The sequence below is a fragment of the Coregonus clupeaformis genome, chromosome 25, assembly GCF_020615455.1.
Source record: "Coregonus clupeaformis isolate EN_2021a chromosome 25, ASM2061545v1, whole genome shotgun sequence".
Taxonomy (NCBI): Eukaryota; Metazoa; Chordata; class Actinopteri; order Salmoniformes; family Salmonidae; genus Coregonus; species Coregonus clupeaformis.
The window spans coordinates 23,270,502-23,288,223 of NC_059216.1; the positions used below are offsets into that span (position 1 = coordinate 23,270,502).

At 40.9% G+C, this 17,722-nt stretch overlaps 1 protein-coding gene across 1 annotated transcript; it reads right to left on the reverse strand.

Annotated features, from left to right (window-relative positions):
- Nucleotides 1-1,192: 1,192 nt before the first annotated feature.
- On the reverse strand, nucleotides 1,193-9,833 carry gabrg1 (gamma-aminobutyric acid type A receptor subunit gamma1). The gene is made up of 9 exons (XM_041847922.2): nucleotides 9,502-9,833; nucleotides 6,828-6,991; nucleotides 6,009-6,076; nucleotides 5,439-5,659; nucleotides 5,053-5,135; nucleotides 4,372-4,509; nucleotides 4,090-4,242; nucleotides 3,766-3,968; nucleotides 1,193-2,795 (listed from the first exon to the last, which is right to left on the reverse strand). Exons 1-9 carry the CDS (start codon nucleotides 9,600-9,602, stop codon nucleotides 2,517-2,519), a joined length of 1,410 nt encoding a protein of 469 aa, XP_041703856.2. The 5' UTR covers nucleotides 9,603-9,833; the 3' UTR covers nucleotides 1,193-2,516.
- Between the last annotated feature and the right edge of the window lie 7,889 nt (nucleotides 9,834-17,722).

The window sequence follows — 17,722 nt, forward strand, 5'->3', positions numbered from 1 at the left end:
TTATCTGTACAGCAAATCAAATAATTGTTTTTCCTTGTAATGGGACCTGATTTGGGCAAACTCTATGTGGTAACCTTGTATATGTAAATGACCTCAAATAAAAACTAAAGTTGTATTTCACTCATTAATCACTGGACCTTCAGCACATGGTCTCTCAGCTCGACAATACACCTAACATTGGGTTATAATCGCAATGTGGTGTTGAAAGAAACACTCATAAACTAATAAACAAACTACGTTGTTAATCAAATTTGTATGGTAGAATAATCCATTACTGGCTCGGTTATTTATTCTTCTTGACTTTTTCTCTTAAGTATCGCCCAAACATTGAGGCTTCTGTGAATCACATTGATCTTGAATGTAACATTAAACACATTTATGCTACAAAGTCATTATCGACAGTTAGTTTCTTTGGTTTGGTGTGGAATCAAGCACTATAAGAGTTTTGCTCTATTTTTCAAAAAAGTAGTAATCCTTCTCGCTGTTATTAGTAAAGATATTCATGTCTGCCATTGCTTCAGCTAAAATATGGTTAGAAGATTATGTACTTTATAAAGTGTAAATACTGCGCCCTTGTCAAGCAAATAAGTAAAGGGTTTGGAAGCTGCATTAATATTATTCAGGTAGTCTATGTTGTATATATATATATGTTTTAAAATTAGTCTAATATGTCTTTATTAAGTCTGCATCGCTAATCAAAGTTGATACAAATGCAGCACAATCCGCCTCTGGTTATAGACCTAGAGGAGTGATGGAAAGCTTTGTTCTAGTTTCAATGTAGCCAAATGAAAAGTCTATTTTTCTGTCTTGCTTTTTTTGCTGCTTTTATATCCGATAATGATGAAGGCTATTTACAGCTGCCAATTTGGGGTAATCACATCAAGATTATGATATAATGGGTGTTATTAGAATATAATAATATGAATATACATGCTATCAATTTCTTGCTTTATTGACTTTGTGTCAATACAAGAGCTAAGCCTCAATAATGCCTAATGATTATTTACCAAAACATTGTCTTAGTCTTATTTCAGACCTGAAATGATGAACTGCCTCAGTAAGTATGGAAATAAATTGTGTTGAATATACCTCTGGAGGAAATGTTGTATTCATTTTGCTTACAGTAAAAGTGTGGCACAGAAAACATGACCTGTCAGATATAATTATTGAAGGCCTACTTCTTTTTTTTTGCTTAAGCACACTTTATTTTGTGTATATTTATATATTCAAATATATTATTCAATTTCAAATAAGTTACAGGTTACAAAACCAGGCTGTTGTAAAACACAACCTTTGTGTATCACTTAAGCAATAAGGCATGAGAACCTGGGGATTATCGTGTGAATAGTTCCCGACTAAGGGCTGTTCTAAGGCCCAACACGGAGCGGAGGACCGTGGAAACAGCCCTCAGGAGGGTGTTATTTACCATAATTCCCGGGTTCAAGGGCCTTATTGCTTTTATATATATATTTAAAGTTTTAATTAAAAATGTTATTTTAATGAGTACATTTGTTTTGTTTCATCCTTCCACCAGAGGATATAGTCCAGGCAAAAGCCAATTGTTAGTTCTGAGATTCTGAAGTTGCTAGACAAATGAGCTGGTTGTCCATTCCAAACGTTCTAAGCAAAAAAAGGTTGCCATGCAGGCTAGCTACTTGTCCTTTGCTAGCTAGCCAACTAAAGCCAACACACAATTACATCAAACAGCTGAAATAACAGCAAACTTTTTGCATTTCCGTTTGTTTTACCTTTGTTTCTTTTGCCATTTATTTTGATATATCCATTACAATGATCCTAATAAATGAGTTTGCCTGGCTCAGAGAAGCTGTCTGTCTCGTCACGTTCATTCTCTCTATGGCACGGTGCAGATCGCAAAATAAACTGCAACATTGTTGCACAGGTCGGAGAGGCAGGCAGCAAGGTTTAGAGTCTAGACAAACCCCAACTGTTACAAACCAAATGCTAGCCTAGTAGCTTGGGGAAATAATGTCTACATACTTTTTTCCAGGGGAGTTTATATATTTTTATAAATTGCCTGGCTGGACTGTGGGACAGTGGATGCGCATTGATAATTCAAATGAAACTGTTAACAGGCATTACCCAGGGATTGTGATGAATAACTCCCTGCTGTCAACCAACCAGCATCCAGGATCCAAACTACCCGTTTTATAAAATGCATTAAATCCGTAGAGGTTAGGAACCAAACATCATGCAATTGCTGGTGGGTATGACCCGGAGTCTGGCCCTGTTCTGACCTAATCTCACAGCTGCATTCATCTGTGAGCCATCTCCTAGAAAAATAGTACAGATACAAACATAGGGAGCAGTTCAAATATTGGTGAGACTAAGCAATTTTATCCATTTATATCCTGGCTTTAAATTGCAAAGCAGGACACCCACCCCCCTCCCATCTTATCGTCAACAGTGCCGAGAATAGCAAGTAAAGAGAGTAAACAAACATTTTGACCTGTTTTCTCTGAAGTAAAAGGCTATTGCTCCTCTTTGCTAGACTAGATTTATAAGTACAGATACCCGATCCAGTAGACCAGGTTGAAAAGGCCAAAGGCGGTGGGGAAGAATATTCGTGAGTAGGAATCGATCTTTGAGACTCGGACATGCATCCGATTTTCACGCCATGCTCCGGAGCGACAGTCGTCGAAGCAGCAGAAGAAGCTGGTGCAGTCCTTCCCATCCAGACACTCATAGGCATAATCGTCCTCGTCTTGGTAGGGGGCAATGTTATTCATCTGGAGCAGTGACGTCCCTGGCCTAATGTTCACCATGCTGCTGGATTTCTGTAGGTAAATATTACAATTGTGGTTGAGTTATTCATTTCTTTCTGGGAATACGCTTCAAGATAGGATTTTAATTTACCATTCACTTTACGTTTTATATAGCTTACAACATTTGTGTGGTGAACGTTCTCTCACATAATGGATGCCATTCATGGTGAATGAGAGCTGAAGATCATAGATGTATATTATAAATGCAATATATCACATTCAAATTCATCACGGTGGCTGTGGGAATATGCTAGGAAGAGCAGAGTGGTTCAGCCATATTTAGTCAATAAAAAGGCATACAGTTTCTCCTAAGCAGGAAATTGGCATTGGCCTTTTTCACTGCATTTCATGCCGTTTGCTTTTTGTAATATAAGACCTTGCCATTTGTATGGAGCTTACAGGGATTTCATTTTCTCTGCTCAATATCACTGCATCTCAGTCCCAGTTGGAAGGATTCGTGACCGTTTACAGCGATGACTTATGCCCTCTCTGTATTCCCACTCCTCTGCCGAGTGTGTTTACTCTCCCACAGAAATCTATGCTTCACAAAGTCTTTGAAACCCGGCTAAATATGATTACAGACTAAAGAAATCTATCTCAATCCCTTGGCTAAGGCAAACAAAATAATGCCTTGAGTTATAGGAAGCATCGTTACTAATGAATGACGAATTTGACCTTGGAAATGGCAATGTTAAAGTTCATGATGTTAATGTAGCTACTGCAGCTTCCTTTCTTCCTCCATTTGTGTAGTTGATGTATGCAGATTGACTCATTGTCAAGGTTATATGCTGTTATACACTATTTTGTAGTTAATTACTAAAAAATTGTATGTGCGTGTTCACACAGCTCATTGAAATCTCCTATTTACATTGCTGTGATTTGATTACTTGCCTTGATTTTAAAACTGTACAAATAATATATTCCCATAAAAAGAATCTTCAAATTAAATAGCAGAAGCTACTGGGAACAGTGGTGTCTCTACCTGTGGTGCATTTTTGTCCGTATCCTTCTTGCTCTGCCTGTTGCTGGTGAAGTAGTGTAGAGTCCCATACTCCATCAGAGCAGCAAACGTGAAGATGAAGCAAACAGACACAAACAGGTCCATGGCCGTCACATAGGACACCTTGGGAAGTGACTTCCTGGAGATGGTGCTCAGCGTTGTCATGGTAAGCACCGTGGTGATTCCTGCACAGGAAGTCACAAAGCCAGTTTAATGGTTTAGCTGGTTGAGCTGATTTTGTGTGTTCACGTAACTGACACTATGATATTTAGTCCTTTACAAAGGGCTGTAAGAAACGAGAGATACCCAAGGAGGTCCTGGCAGGGACAGCATCTTTGTTGATCCAAAAAGAGACCCATGACAGCACCACGATCATGCTGCAGGGGATGTACGTCTGAATAGTGAAGTAGCCCATTCGCCGACTCAGGTCAAAAAATATTGTCAAGATGACATATTCACCTAGACATTCAAAAGAGAAACATACCAGCATATAAAAGAAGTTAAAATGTTTAGCATCATTTCGTAAAACTTAAAAGCCACACCAGAGCTAAGAATGCAGTTTCTAAAAGGATGCATGTCATCCCTTACCTGACTGTGTATGCGCCACGTCTGATGTGTTTCGTAAACCGACGAACGCAAACTGGTAGAGTCTCCAGTACCTTTGGTCGGCCACTTCCACAGAACGCTTTTGCCAACGGTACAGAATCTCATTTTTTGGATAGCCATCTAGAGGGGTGTACGGTTGAACACACACAAACACACACATGTAACATTAGGAACCTCTCATTGTCCAGCCTTGTAGAAGCCATAATCCAGAACACAACAGTGAATCTCAGTACACCACAGGTGCATACTATATGGCCAAGCACGGGAGCATTCAAGATGGAACACATCCTTCCTCTAACCATGGGATGCCCTTCCAGTTTACACTGTAGCGCTCGACAGGGTGTGTGGGGGTTAAGATCATGACAACGAGACATGAGAAGCTGAAGCACAATGCAGGACGGATGGAGAATGACACAGACAGAGCATGAATCAGTTTGGGGGCACTGCATAATTCATTAGTCTGTCAGAGAATGGTACTTTGTGACCTCCTTTCTTCCCCGGTGGAGCAGATGATAGATCATACAGGCTGAAGGGACAGCCTCAAGCAGATGGGCTTGTGGGGGGCTGGGGCTCAGCTCCTAATGCTGGCCCGCTCTGACACCCTCTCTGGGCTAGCTACTGAAGCTGAAGTCGAAATGACGGGGAGAGTGTTTAAACACCTACAGCTCGAAAACTCCAGCGGACACGAGTGCTCGTCCATAGGAAAGTTATGCAGCTTAAGGTAGCATTCCGCATTAATAGTCAACCTGACAAAAACAGAATTGTGACAGAGAAAAGTTAATGATGTGTTACATTGATTTTGTAATGTGTTTTTTTCCCCAAATAGGCTGGATCGTAACAATTACAAACAAAGTATTTCCCTCTCTTTTATTTAAACAAATGCTAGGGAAAAATAACAATGGCTTCAAGATCATGCTTCGACAAATAGCGGGTGCCTAAAAGAGGGCTACAAGACAAAAGTACAGATGCACAAACTAGAGCTGCACATACCACGAGTACTAAACACAGAGTCCTCGAAAAACAAAGAATGGCAGCCGTCATCCTCCTACCTCAGCGTGTACATCACTCTCCCGTTGTTCCACAGTCGTAGCAGACGGTTCGGAGTGGTGATCCAGTGGGCGTCAGACTTTCTAGAATTTCGGAAAAAGGTGTCAGGAATCCAGATCTTTCCCACCATGTTACTGTTGAGCATCAGGACTTTCATGGAGCTGTTGAACTTAAGGCGACTGTCATACCACGTCTGGGCAAAGAAGATGTCTATGGTGTACTCCTGAAACAAGATGGACACATAGGTTAACTCTGCCATGAAACAGTTATTTTACGCCAATGTATTGTGCCGCTGCCATGATTATGTGTTGGGCAATGTATTAGATTGTTGCTCTCCTGTATTCATTCTGTTTCAACGAAGAGCATTGATGCAGTACATGACAAGACAGGACTTACCATGTTTTTTTGTGTATTTTGTATGTTTATTGGATAAAGAGAGATAGAGGTGAAAGGTACGACAGTGACTGCTGAAAGTGTGCCGGATTCGAACCCATGCTAACAGCTGTACATCATACATATGCTCCAGAGGCAGCAGCTTAGAAGGCTAGACCACCCCAGGCCACCAGACTCACCATGTTAATAGGATCGACTGGTCCGATGCTGTTGACATATACCGCTGTCTCAATCACGGTGGGCCTTACTGAAACAAAAAACAAAACACCTTTCACCTTTATGAACGTAACCTATCTCTACAGTATAGCCTACCAGGGGCTCTCAAATAATGCAAGTATGTATGAGGTCAAAGAAAGAACCACATTCTTACTGCTTCCATGCTACTATACACAGTAGGCTATACAGTCCACAATCTCAAACTAACCAAACAACTTTAGGCTACTATGCTTTAGGCTACTATTTTTTCACAAAAACAATTGTATCCTCCCTGTCAGTGTACACAACAATCGAATGAACTGAACTTCTAACAATGACCCAGTGCCTTGCGATCAATCATGATTTGGCTCAGTTGCATTCTAGCCACCGTGTGTAATCAATCTGCTTAAAAATAACTTCACATTGGCCTGCACACAGCACAGTTACGCCATTGCCTTGGAGGGATATTTTAAGAAAGGGGTAATAAACTGGCAATGGGACGAGTCCTGATTTTGAGATATGCATGCAGACACAATTTATTCTACAATTATATACACTCTGAAAATGACTGGTAAGCGCTAAACAATGCTTAGTAAGTTAATGATGATCTATCACAAGCTTACATAATTAATGGCGAACTAAAATTTTAAAAACATAAATCAGATTCCCACTGGCTGCTGTGGAACTACCCCACTTGGTACAGATGTCAATTCAATGTCTATTCCACGTTGGTTCAACGTAATTTCAATGAAAGGACATTGAAAATACGTTGATTCAACCAGTGTGTGCCCAATGGGACTTGCCTCCAATGTCAGGTCGGAGTTTGTTGTCATAGCCCTGCAGCAATCTATTTAAGATCAAGGTGACATCGCTCTCATAGACCTTGGGCGATAAAACCCAGGTCTTATTTATGGGGACGTCTTCATAGTCCTCATCCTCCTTTGTACTGGGCCCAAATGACGCCACACTGCGAAGAGAGGAGAGAGAGAACATGATTGAGAGTGAGGGAGGGGGGGAGGGAGAGAGAGAGAGAGAGAGAGAGAGAGAGAGAGAGAGAGAGAGAGAGAGAGAGAGAGAGAGAGAGAGTTTGGCTCTGCAGATGGAACACTGGAATGACTTCACAGCAATCCATTTTGTTTTGGCAGAAGAGCTGGACAGGAATCTGGGGTGGAGTGGAGCTGAAGGTTGAGGGTTTACATGACACACACTTACTGGCATTCTGACCAGTGTCATTAAGGCACGTTACAGGGGAAAAGGTGTCAGTCTGTCCAGATGTACGGCTTCTCTAAAAATGATTTATTTGATCAATTAAGGCCAAAGAGCACACTTTGGAGCAGACAGTAGAGTCTTGGGTTTGATTCAGGGAGAAGCTATAGAGGTAGATCTGGGAATTGTACATCCCTTTCCATCCACCCTGTAACTGCGCCACTGTATCTGGCGGTCACACATGAGCGAGTGCTCCGGTAATGCCAAGCCCGGCTGCTGTTGTTTCGCGTTAATGAACATGTATCCAATACCGTTAAGAGACTTGAGGACTTGGCACCTCGCCCAGGCCATTCAGCAGTCCCTCCCAGATGCTAGTGCACAACTGCCTTTAAACAGAATCGATATGGCCAGACCCACTTGTCCAGTGCCACTGGATCTGTAATCTCTACATCAATGTTTCACAATCCCAATAACACTGAGTATCCATACCCCGCAATGTTAAACAACCTAAAGGTACTAAATGTCCATAACCGTACTTCACTGATTGTCCATTAGAAGTAAGTAGACCCTTTTAGATGGTAAGAGGTGGCTGAGAGTTTGAAAAGGCGACTTGAGCCAACTCTCAATAAATCCTATCATATAATACATCATATAAATCTGTCAAATAATGACTTTGAATTTTTTATGGATTTGTACCACATCATTTTTGGTCAGCTCACAAATATATTGTTGAGGGCTGCAAGAATGTTGTGGTGATCAAGAATCGGTCCCCAAGACACTATTTTAGTGTCATAACCAAAACACAGATCTGGGATCAGCTTACTCTACTCCAGTGGTCCTGGGTTACTGGTTGTGTAGACCTTTATTAGCCCAGCACTAACACACCTTCAACTATTCAAATGCTCATCTAATACTTCACCAGTTGAATTGTGCTGCTGGCCTGAAACAGGACCAGGGTTGGTGACAACTGCTACAGGCCTATTGATTGATCTATTGATTGGAGCCAACTTAACAGACCTGTAACACCCAGAACTGACCCTAGACCAGCACTTGGTACTACCCCTCCAGCTGGCTGCCAGAACAGATTATGAAAACAGGGCTGGATGCTCATGGGAAGCCAAGGGATCAGTAAATCGGTGGTCTTTGTATTGGAAAACAGTGAGTGAATTGAGTCAATATAGCTCACTACTATTGGACACCACGGAAAACCCCAACCCTCAGAAAGCATGAAGGACTAATATACTGTGCTGATCAATACCATGCAATTCTGATGCAAACTATATTGTAGGGGCAGAACCAATCTACTACAAGGTGACAGATAAGTTTATGACAAAAAGATGTCTGAAGGATCATGGTTGTTATCAATACAAGGAACAGAGCCAACTGTAGTGACATAGCCTAATAGCCCATTACATTCATTCATTCATTCTATCTTCACAGCTAACCTTTATGAACACTGTGTGCTTTTACCTTGATTTTGTAATTAGTTTATGGCCCACATGGATATATTGGTCAATTTGTGGTATTAGTCAATTCAATTTAAGGATCAAACTCATAAATTATGTATCTTGCTCTTGAAGTGACAGCTGATATTGCCATGAAGACTTGGTCCTTTTTGCCGCATAGGCCTATGTGAAATCTGCTCTATAGGCAAGAATATAGCCAACATGAAACATATTAAGCAAAATACACAGTATCTAACCTTTTATAAGCTAAGCTTAATAATCATATTTTCTATTTGAAGTGTTGGCAGGAGGTGGGGAGTCTGATGCTGAGGCTTAGAATACCTAATGTTTGCTGGTTGTAAAATATTTCTGAACGAATATTGCGCGTTTTTTTTTTATGAAAACGATCATCTGCAGTAGCCTTGGTTTTGCTCAAGGTTGTCCCTCTGATTTTAATTGACATTGCCTGCTGAAATAACGGAATAGTATATACCCTACAGGCTATAGTCAAGGGTAGGCTATTACACTTGGCATTCTTTACACTAAACAAATTAGGCTACACTAGGTTTTGCAGTTATACGCGTCTAAAAGAACAATATTGCAAGAAATGTTATAGATTGTGTCTGGACAATATTGGCAACCGCGCACGAATCCTCTGGCACAATGCTACGGGTAGCACCTAATCACATTCACTTCAGTATGATTGTGAACCCCTTTCACCCTAATTTAGTACCATAGAGGGACGTCTTGTCGCCTACTGCCTTAATTCAGAACCACCGAAAGCTCCTCGGTCATTCATATCCCCGCTAGTCCAATGCAAACTTACCAGACTCCGAGAAGAGCTAGCAACAGCCACGCATTCATCGCTTTGCCTTTGACATCTTGCAGCAGAAGCTTGGCACATATTGCGGAAATCCCACAGTTCATTTTCAACAAATCACAAAAAATTATCGGAACCAAGTCTGGAAAAGAGTACAAACGCGATGTCTCCCCCTTTGTTATTCAGCAGGAATAGGTATGCTTACAGATGTTTCCGAATTTGAGTGATGCATACATTATCTTTATGGTGTTGTGCTCCAGTAAGGTGGGCGAGGATAGGGTAGACAGACCTATAATATGACTTGAGAGAGCCTGCGTACTCTTCGTCAGAAGAAAAAGGCTTCAGCGAGTGCTGCACCAGTGATTATTTTACGCTCATCTTGCATCTCTAACCCGCTGACACGGCCATATACTATATAGCCTATACTGTTCTGCAGTAGTTGAACATTTCTCAAAAATGTTATTTGTTTTGGTTTAAATTACCACATCATCTGAATCTATGCTTCAACAATTAAATGCATAGAGGTATCAGTAGTAGGATAGGCGTATCAGTATAATTTCAATCCTGCCATGGCGTATTGACTTTGAAAATACAGCTCCTTCAATATTTCCTTAAGCAAACCTGGATATAGTGACTAGCGAGCCTATATCTTTCAAAATTCCCACAGTTCAACCAATTGAACAACTGTCCCTCAACGTTCCCGCAACCACAGAACCCAACCTATAGAATTAAGTTCCCACAAACCAACCTATGGATAATTAATAACTAATTGACTGTAATTGACTCTACTTCAATGTTCCCACAACCCAACCAACTGAGGACTATCCCTATGTTGCGACTTTGTCACAGGACAGAGTAAAAGGTCAGATGTTACAAACAAGCACCACTAAAGTGGACAGCGAAGGAATCGGCATTCGGTAGTTCAGCACCACAGGACTGTGGACAGCGACCATCTCATGCGCAGCCGTTCTAGCCTTGGTGCCAGTCTCCTTGTGCTCTCTTGCCAACTCCTTATGGAATTGCTATGCCAAAAATGAGTGACAAGGAGTTTGTATTTGAATTTGTTATGGATCCCCATTAGCTGCTGCCAAAGCAGTAAATAACATTGTAATACAATTTGTAAACATTAAAATACATTTTACAACAGATTTCACAATACATTGTGTGCCCACCGGCCACTACTCTACTATAACACACAATCCAGGTGTACGTGTGTATAGTGTGTATGTTATGTGTTTGGACCTGTGTGTGTGACTCTTCACAGTCCTCGCTGTTCCATAAGGTGTATTTTTATCTGTTACCAAGATAGCAGAAACCGATCTGGCACCAGGCTACAGTCTTTCCCACTAGAATCCCTGAAAATATATAAAGGAAGGCCTAACCAGGAGATGATAAGCCTAGAAGCCTGGAACGGGGAGGCTCACCTATCTGTTTAGCCTTTGTCAGTCGTATTTACTTCTTTAAACCAAATCGTAGAATTGTAGGGAATATATTGTAGATCAGCAAAAATGTATCTTTCCAGTTCTTTGAAATCCTAGCCACCCACGCATGTTCCCACAACACAACCTATGAATAGTCTGCCTACAGCATATTTTCCACTGGTTAGGCTTCCATTGGACAGTAGCCAACTTTTATTTTAGTATAAAAAAAAAATGTATCCAGTCTTTATCTGTGGAAGTCAATCATTAACCAGTTCAATAAAAATAATATTCCACAACTCCTGCATTATTCATCAGACATTTAACCTGTGGAATATGATGTAAAAGAACATGACAAAGAACCAATTTCCCACTTGGTACCTGAAAATTACTGTAGTTTTCTCTGCCATTCCATTACCTGTGAGAGTATTCCTATTATATGCATGTGTGAATTGGAAATGTGTTTTTTGCATATCCCACTCCCCCTGAGTCACTCTCAGAGAGTGGGGTCACGGCCAGGGATCAGTGATTTTTGATGGCGACCCTGGAGCATTTAAGGTTAAGTGCCTTTCCCAAGGACACATCGACAGATTTTTCACCTAGTCGGCTCGGGGATTCGAACCAGCGACCTTTCAGGAAATAGGACAAATGTAAGCACCCACCTAATTATTATTTGTATTATTATTATTATTATTATTATTATTATTATTATTATTATTATTATTATTATTATGATCATAATAGGTGCTGCCTAGGCAGGGGAGAATGAAATGCTAGTCACATTAGTATGCAGATGCACTCCAGAAGTTCTCAATGCAATAACATGATAGAACTGCATGTCACCATGGCAATGCCCCCATTAACATTCCAAACTGCTCTGAATTGTCTGGCTGGCTAACATTGGAGACTGTCTCCCTCCGCCAAACAAAGCTACTGATGTTTGGCCAACAGCAGGGGGGGATTTGGGGGTGATATAGTGATTTCCTATTGAAAAGTGGATCTGCTTTTGAAATGGTTCTGACGCCAATGGTCCAAGTAGATGTCTGTCTCTAACAAAATACCATCCATCTCAATAGATGTCTAATTTCCTTGGAGGATGACCCTGAAGGAGAGGCCATGGTAAATAAAAGGCTGAAGGAGTTCCCTGAAGATAAGAGGAAGAGTAGCCAACATGACTCTGCATGGCTGTCTTAGGGGTGACTAACCACTTATCTTCCCACTCAGCAGTCAAGGTGAAGCCTCTCTGTTGGATGGATGACTTTTCACCTCTCACCTGTCTTATGTTATGAAATGATCCTAATGATAATCCAGACACACAATCTAGACTTAAAGGGGGCGTTCACTTACTTTTAACATCAAAGCCTCTATTTGGAGACCTATCCTCTGTTGCTAGGCAACTGTATCAACACCTTGTTCATGCCTGACTGGCGTGCCTTTAAAGGGGAATCTCACATCTCCTGGTTTGTCTTCACTGTTTCCTCATATTTTTCTCTCTTTGCCAGAGCTGTGTCTTTCTGCGTACCCGTTAGGAGATCTGTGAGAGAGGACCTCATCAAATGCAATCACACCTTGCTCTATCAGGTTAGCCAAGCCTCTCATGCAAACACCAACGCGGTGCAATTCCATTATTTCTCATTCCCAGGGTAAATCTTTCCACAGCTTAGAAGAGTGAACATAGTAATGTATTTAAAAAAAAGTGAGAACAAAGAACAAAGACACCCTGTTGGAATTCTAAAATGGCTGAAAGCCAAGTATTTGAGAAGACCCTGATTAAGTCTGCATTTCTAAAGCAGTTCCTAATGCCAATCTCCAGAGAGGAAAGATTATTTCCAATCAAAACTTCAGACTACCTTAATTTCTAATAGGCTATTTTAAAGGGGAAAGAAGTAGATGAGTGATGAAGGTTAACTGTAAGAGAGAAGGGGAATTGATAGGAGAACCTAGGTCTTTGTTCACAGTATGAACTTCTCCAGAGCCTAATTAACATGCATCAAAATGAGTAGACTCTGCAGTGACCTTGTGTCACGTCTCCTCCCGTTGCTCCCCTCCGGCGCTCTGATTCGCCGGTCTACTGAGCCCCCGGTTTGTGGGGCAGTTTAAGGTCCTCCGGCAGATAAATGAGGTATCGTACCGGCTGCTCCTTCCCCCTCACTACCGTGTCTCACCCACTTTTCATGTGTCTCTCCTCAGGCCGGTGGTTCCTGGTCCTCTCGCGGATGCCGTCCCCCGGGGTACGCCTCCTCCGCTCCTGGACATTGACGGGAGTCCGGCGTATGCGGTGAGGGATCTGCAGGATGTTGTGTGTGATTGTTTTGCTTCGTGTCATGTACTCTATCTTTGTTAATTCTCTTTGTCATTGTTTGAGTAAACCTTGACCTTGTTAATTCCTGCGTCTGCGTCCTGCCTCTTCGTATCCTCAGTACTCGTCACACCTTGGCCTACAAATGAAACACATACTGAATATAGATAGATTACATTAGCGGTAATCACACAAAAAGGCCAATTTTATGTTGATTCCCAAAATGAATTGTCTGTTTGGTTTCACACAGTTTACCTCAAAAATAAGGGTAGCCCAAAAGAGTAGGCAGGAGGTACATAAACAGAGAAACTGCACTGAGCTCTCTTTTAAGCCAAAGTTACTCGTCTTTGGATCTTGAGGCTTGTCTCCTCTGGCAAAGGAGTCTATTGATTAAGTTTGACGGGATCTGTCGGGGTCTGTCAACAAAGAGAGCTAAGGCAGAATTGTGTTCGGTATTTGGTCTGTGCTCATGTTGTGTTCGCTCTTCAGTGTGTGCATTATACTGATGCTGTGGTTTGTCTGGGTTGGTGCTGTGATTGTGATCTCATGTGGTCTCATGTGGCATCAACTTAGTTAAAGGAAATCTGTGCATAAACAGTGAAATGTAACTAACTTTATTGGAGGAGTAAATTATCTTAACCTCTCCCCAAAAAGAAAGTTATGATATTATGATGAAAAAATACATTAGGCTCATTTCATGCTCACTAATATACAGGTATGGTCTACTTTATTGTTACATTATTGCACAGAGGAAGAAAGTGCAAACAAGCACACAGAAACCGTACACTCACCTGGATGTCTAGTTCTTAATAACAAAACCAGATGACACTCAGCCCTCCAGGATTTGGAGTATTACACCCCTGATTTACATCAAGCTGATAGGACAAGCCCCTACTAAACCAGCATGTGTTTGAGCTTTTCTAAGCCATCGTGTATTTTCAGTCTGATGCACCCATGATTTTGAGCTTATATAGTGGGAAGATGAAGACAAGCTCCCTTGACATCTGCAGACAGACACAGGCTAACTGGTTAAGGGGGCACAGTGGGATGCGGGAGTGGAGATAAGAGTTCTGATGACACTCGACAGCTCTACCCACTAGCGATTGGCCTCATAGGTCCAGCTTAAAAGAGATCAGGGAAGAGAGATTGTGCTTCCCTTGATGGCCAGGGGGCTAAGTGTGTGTTTTGACAAATGTCAGCTGTACTGACAGAGCCATAGAGTGGGTGTGTATTAGTGTGTGTCTGTGTACAGTATCTTTCTGTGAGACTGTGAACACATACATGTCCTTATGCTTTAGGGTGCCTTCAAACATAAACGTGGTGGTGGGGAGAAACGATTCAGTGAAACGCTGTTGTACGTTTTCAATTGGTTGACAGAAACGTCTGAACTTTTCTGATGGACAGTGCAACACAACACTAGGCTCTGCCCCAACGCATTGCTCCCATTGAAAAACATTGAGTTGTTCAGTTTTACGCATCAGTTTGTTTGGTTTGAAGGCATCCTTAGTGCATGTGTGTGCATGTGAAAGTGTCAAAGAATTTGTTGAATTTAGACTAGAGAATAGAGAATAAAATAATATAAACCTACCATCTTCTTTCACCCTAGCTTAATCTCCACATTAATGATGAGTTATATAGAGGGCCTACATTATATTCACTACCCATGGTTCAACAACCTCATCAAGCACCACTTTACTTTCCAATTCAATTATAGGCTATAAGAGGACCGTACAGTTAATCTGAACAGGTCTTGAACGCAACATTCACATTTTTGCTACTTAATCAATTTATGGCTAGTATCTAGGCCTATATGGGTTTCTAGGGAGGTTAATCTTAGTGGAGTTTGCAGTCAAAACACATTCAAAAGCAGACAAACACTGAAACAGATAAGTAGAGAGACGATTTGAGGATTAAGGGCGAGCAGAAAGGAAGATTCACACAGTGAGGTAATTCTGCTGACAGACTGCACTGCTTGCTGTTTCCTTTTAGAGCACCATACTGTACAGTCTGCTCTGATATCGATTGTGGCCATTTCAGCAACACTAGGTATTCAGCGGTGTTGGGGTATCAGCAGTGTGGGGATTTCAGCAATGTTAGAATTTTAGCAGCGCTGGGATTTGGGCGCTAGATGTCCTGCTGCTGACTGTCGTGTGTTGGCTCTGCGAGTGCTGAGGCTGCCTAAGGGAGGTGTTCATGTGTGTGTGTGCGTGTGTGTACAGTTACACATCCTTTTAATTTGAGCATTTGTACAGTATGAAATATCTGCTATATGAAAGGATGTGTTGGTGTTGACAGTAAGGGAAATTATTGTTTACTTCATTTAGATCTGTGATTCAGCCACTGCCCCCAGGCTTGAAGCACCAAGCCAGTAATCATCCGGGACAGGCAAGGGCAGAGGTCAGGTTGGTAACACCCCCTTTAGGCAGCTTAAAATCAAAGTCTAACAGTAATTCAGCCATTTTTGTTGAATATTTTCCTGCTTCATATGTCTACTGGTATAAATATGACATTATCAATCCTTAGGCATTATGTCACTCTTATGGCAGTGTTATGTAGACTGTGTGTATGGCTTCCTCAAGTCAAGTGAAAAATAAATACTGTCTGTTTAACTGAAGCTGATAGGTTGAAGGAGGATGTCCGCACATGTCCTGTTATATGATTAATCAGATGGACGCTTTGGGCTACTGTGTGAGTACGCTGACTAAACCCTTAATAGGGCAGCTCAATTCTTGACCATTCATTAAGAGTAACTTCTAACGTCAGGGTGGATGACTTCAGGAAATCTGAAGTTTCTGTATCATATCTATTTGAAATGTTACGGTTGTTAAATCTCTGCAATATGTCACCTAAAGTAATAGGATAGGGTATCTACAGGATTTGTTAAAGCTCATGATAAGTATTTTTCATCGGACAGTTATTGACACCCTTGATAAAGATGATCAAAAATGCCTGTATAAAATAAATAATTCAAATACTGAGCTATTTTGTATGCAAAAAAAAAAGGGAATTATATTATTTTATACTAATACAATTGCTCAGAGAAAGAGATTTTGTTTAACAACTAATATTATTAATTTTCTCTCAAAAAGGTAGGGGTCAAAATTATTAATGCCAGTTTTCAAAACCTTTCAATACCTCACCTTGCGAGGATAATGGCACTGAGCCTTTTTCTAAAATGTTTTATGAGTTGGAGAACACATTGGGAGGGATCTTAGATTTTTCCATACAGAATCCTTCCAGATCCTTGATATCCTTCATCTGCACTTATGGACTGCCCTCTTCAATTCAAACCACAGGTTTTCAATGGGTTTCAAGTCCGGAGACTGAGATGGTCATTGCAAAATGTTGACTTTGTGGCCAATTAACAATTTATTTGTGGATTTTGCTTGGGGTTATTGTCTTGCTGGAAGATCCACTTGCGGCCAAGTTTCAGCCTCCTGGAAGAGGCAACCAGGTTTTTACTAAAATGTCTGGGGAACAACTAAGTACCTTACTATGATTGTTTTAAATTAAAATGGCCAAAAATAGCTTCTTAGCAAAGAACACTTTCTCAAGCAAGAATTTTGCTTGGACGGTCTGAGAGTGGTCTGAGTTGGAAGGGGAAAACTGAAAATTAGATGTTATTAGCAGAGAGGTTTGGAACTCTATTTCTTATTGGTCTATTAACCCATTCGCCGCATGGTGATGTCACCATTGAAGGCCAAAACTCCATCCCACCAAAACAGGCTGAGATTTCAGGCGGTCTTTTCAAACAGCTCTTACACTAAAAGGACATTATCATCATTTTCTCAATTTCACAGTATTATTCCAACCTCATAGTGTGGAAATATATATAAAACACAGGAAAATGTCATAAAACAAATAAATGTAAATGCCTGGAGATTGTTAAATGGCATTGGCACTTGGATTGGAATTAGTGCTTTGGTCAGATTACATGAAAATATAGCTATTTGGTCCCTTACCTACTGTAAAATATAGTGGTGGATCTTTGCTGGTACTGGGGCCCATTTCTTTTAGCATATAATATGCATACAATATAGCTCAATATAGCTTAGTATTTGAATTATTTATTTTATAGTCAGTTTTGCTCATCTTTATCAAGGGTGTCAATTTCCAACTCCACTGTATGCATCAGTCCTTTGATCTGCATCAGAGAAAAAACTACATTGCGTATAAAATGGTGGCAACAGGAAATCACATACTTGAGTCATTAAATTAATCTGTAAATACAAAACACATCAAATTCTATGATAGATAAGAGTGATATTAAATATTGGCATACAGTACATTCCTGCAAGCCTTACTCACACTTTGTGTCTATTCACTGTCCTCTGTCACAGTGTCTTTGAGCCTGTTAGTTTTTACAAAAGCTACGAAAGGAAGTGATCCTTCATCCATCCCTGAATGTATGGTGGGTCTAGCTGTGTACTGCCAGGACCTGCAGGATCAACAATCACTTCTGTAGATCTGTGTTCACTGTGTGATGAAGAAATGGTGCAACATGACAACA

What these genes read in the sequence shown, in the direction of transcription:
- gabrg1 (XM_041847922.2), bottom strand. Translation starts at nt 9,602, where the DNA reads ATGAACTGTGGGATTTCCGCAATATGTGCCAAGCTTCTGCTGCAAGAT. An exon ending in ACTCCGACCTGACATTGGAG is followed by an intron (nt 6,077 to 6,827) that starts GCAAGTCCCATT and finishes TTTTTGTTTCAG; the next exon opens with TAAGGCCCACCGTGATTGAG. An exon ending in AGAGTGATGTACACGCTGAG is followed by an intron (nt 5,136 to 5,438) that starts GTAGGAGGATGA and finishes TGTTTTTGTCAG; the next exon opens with GTTGACTATTAATGCGGAAT.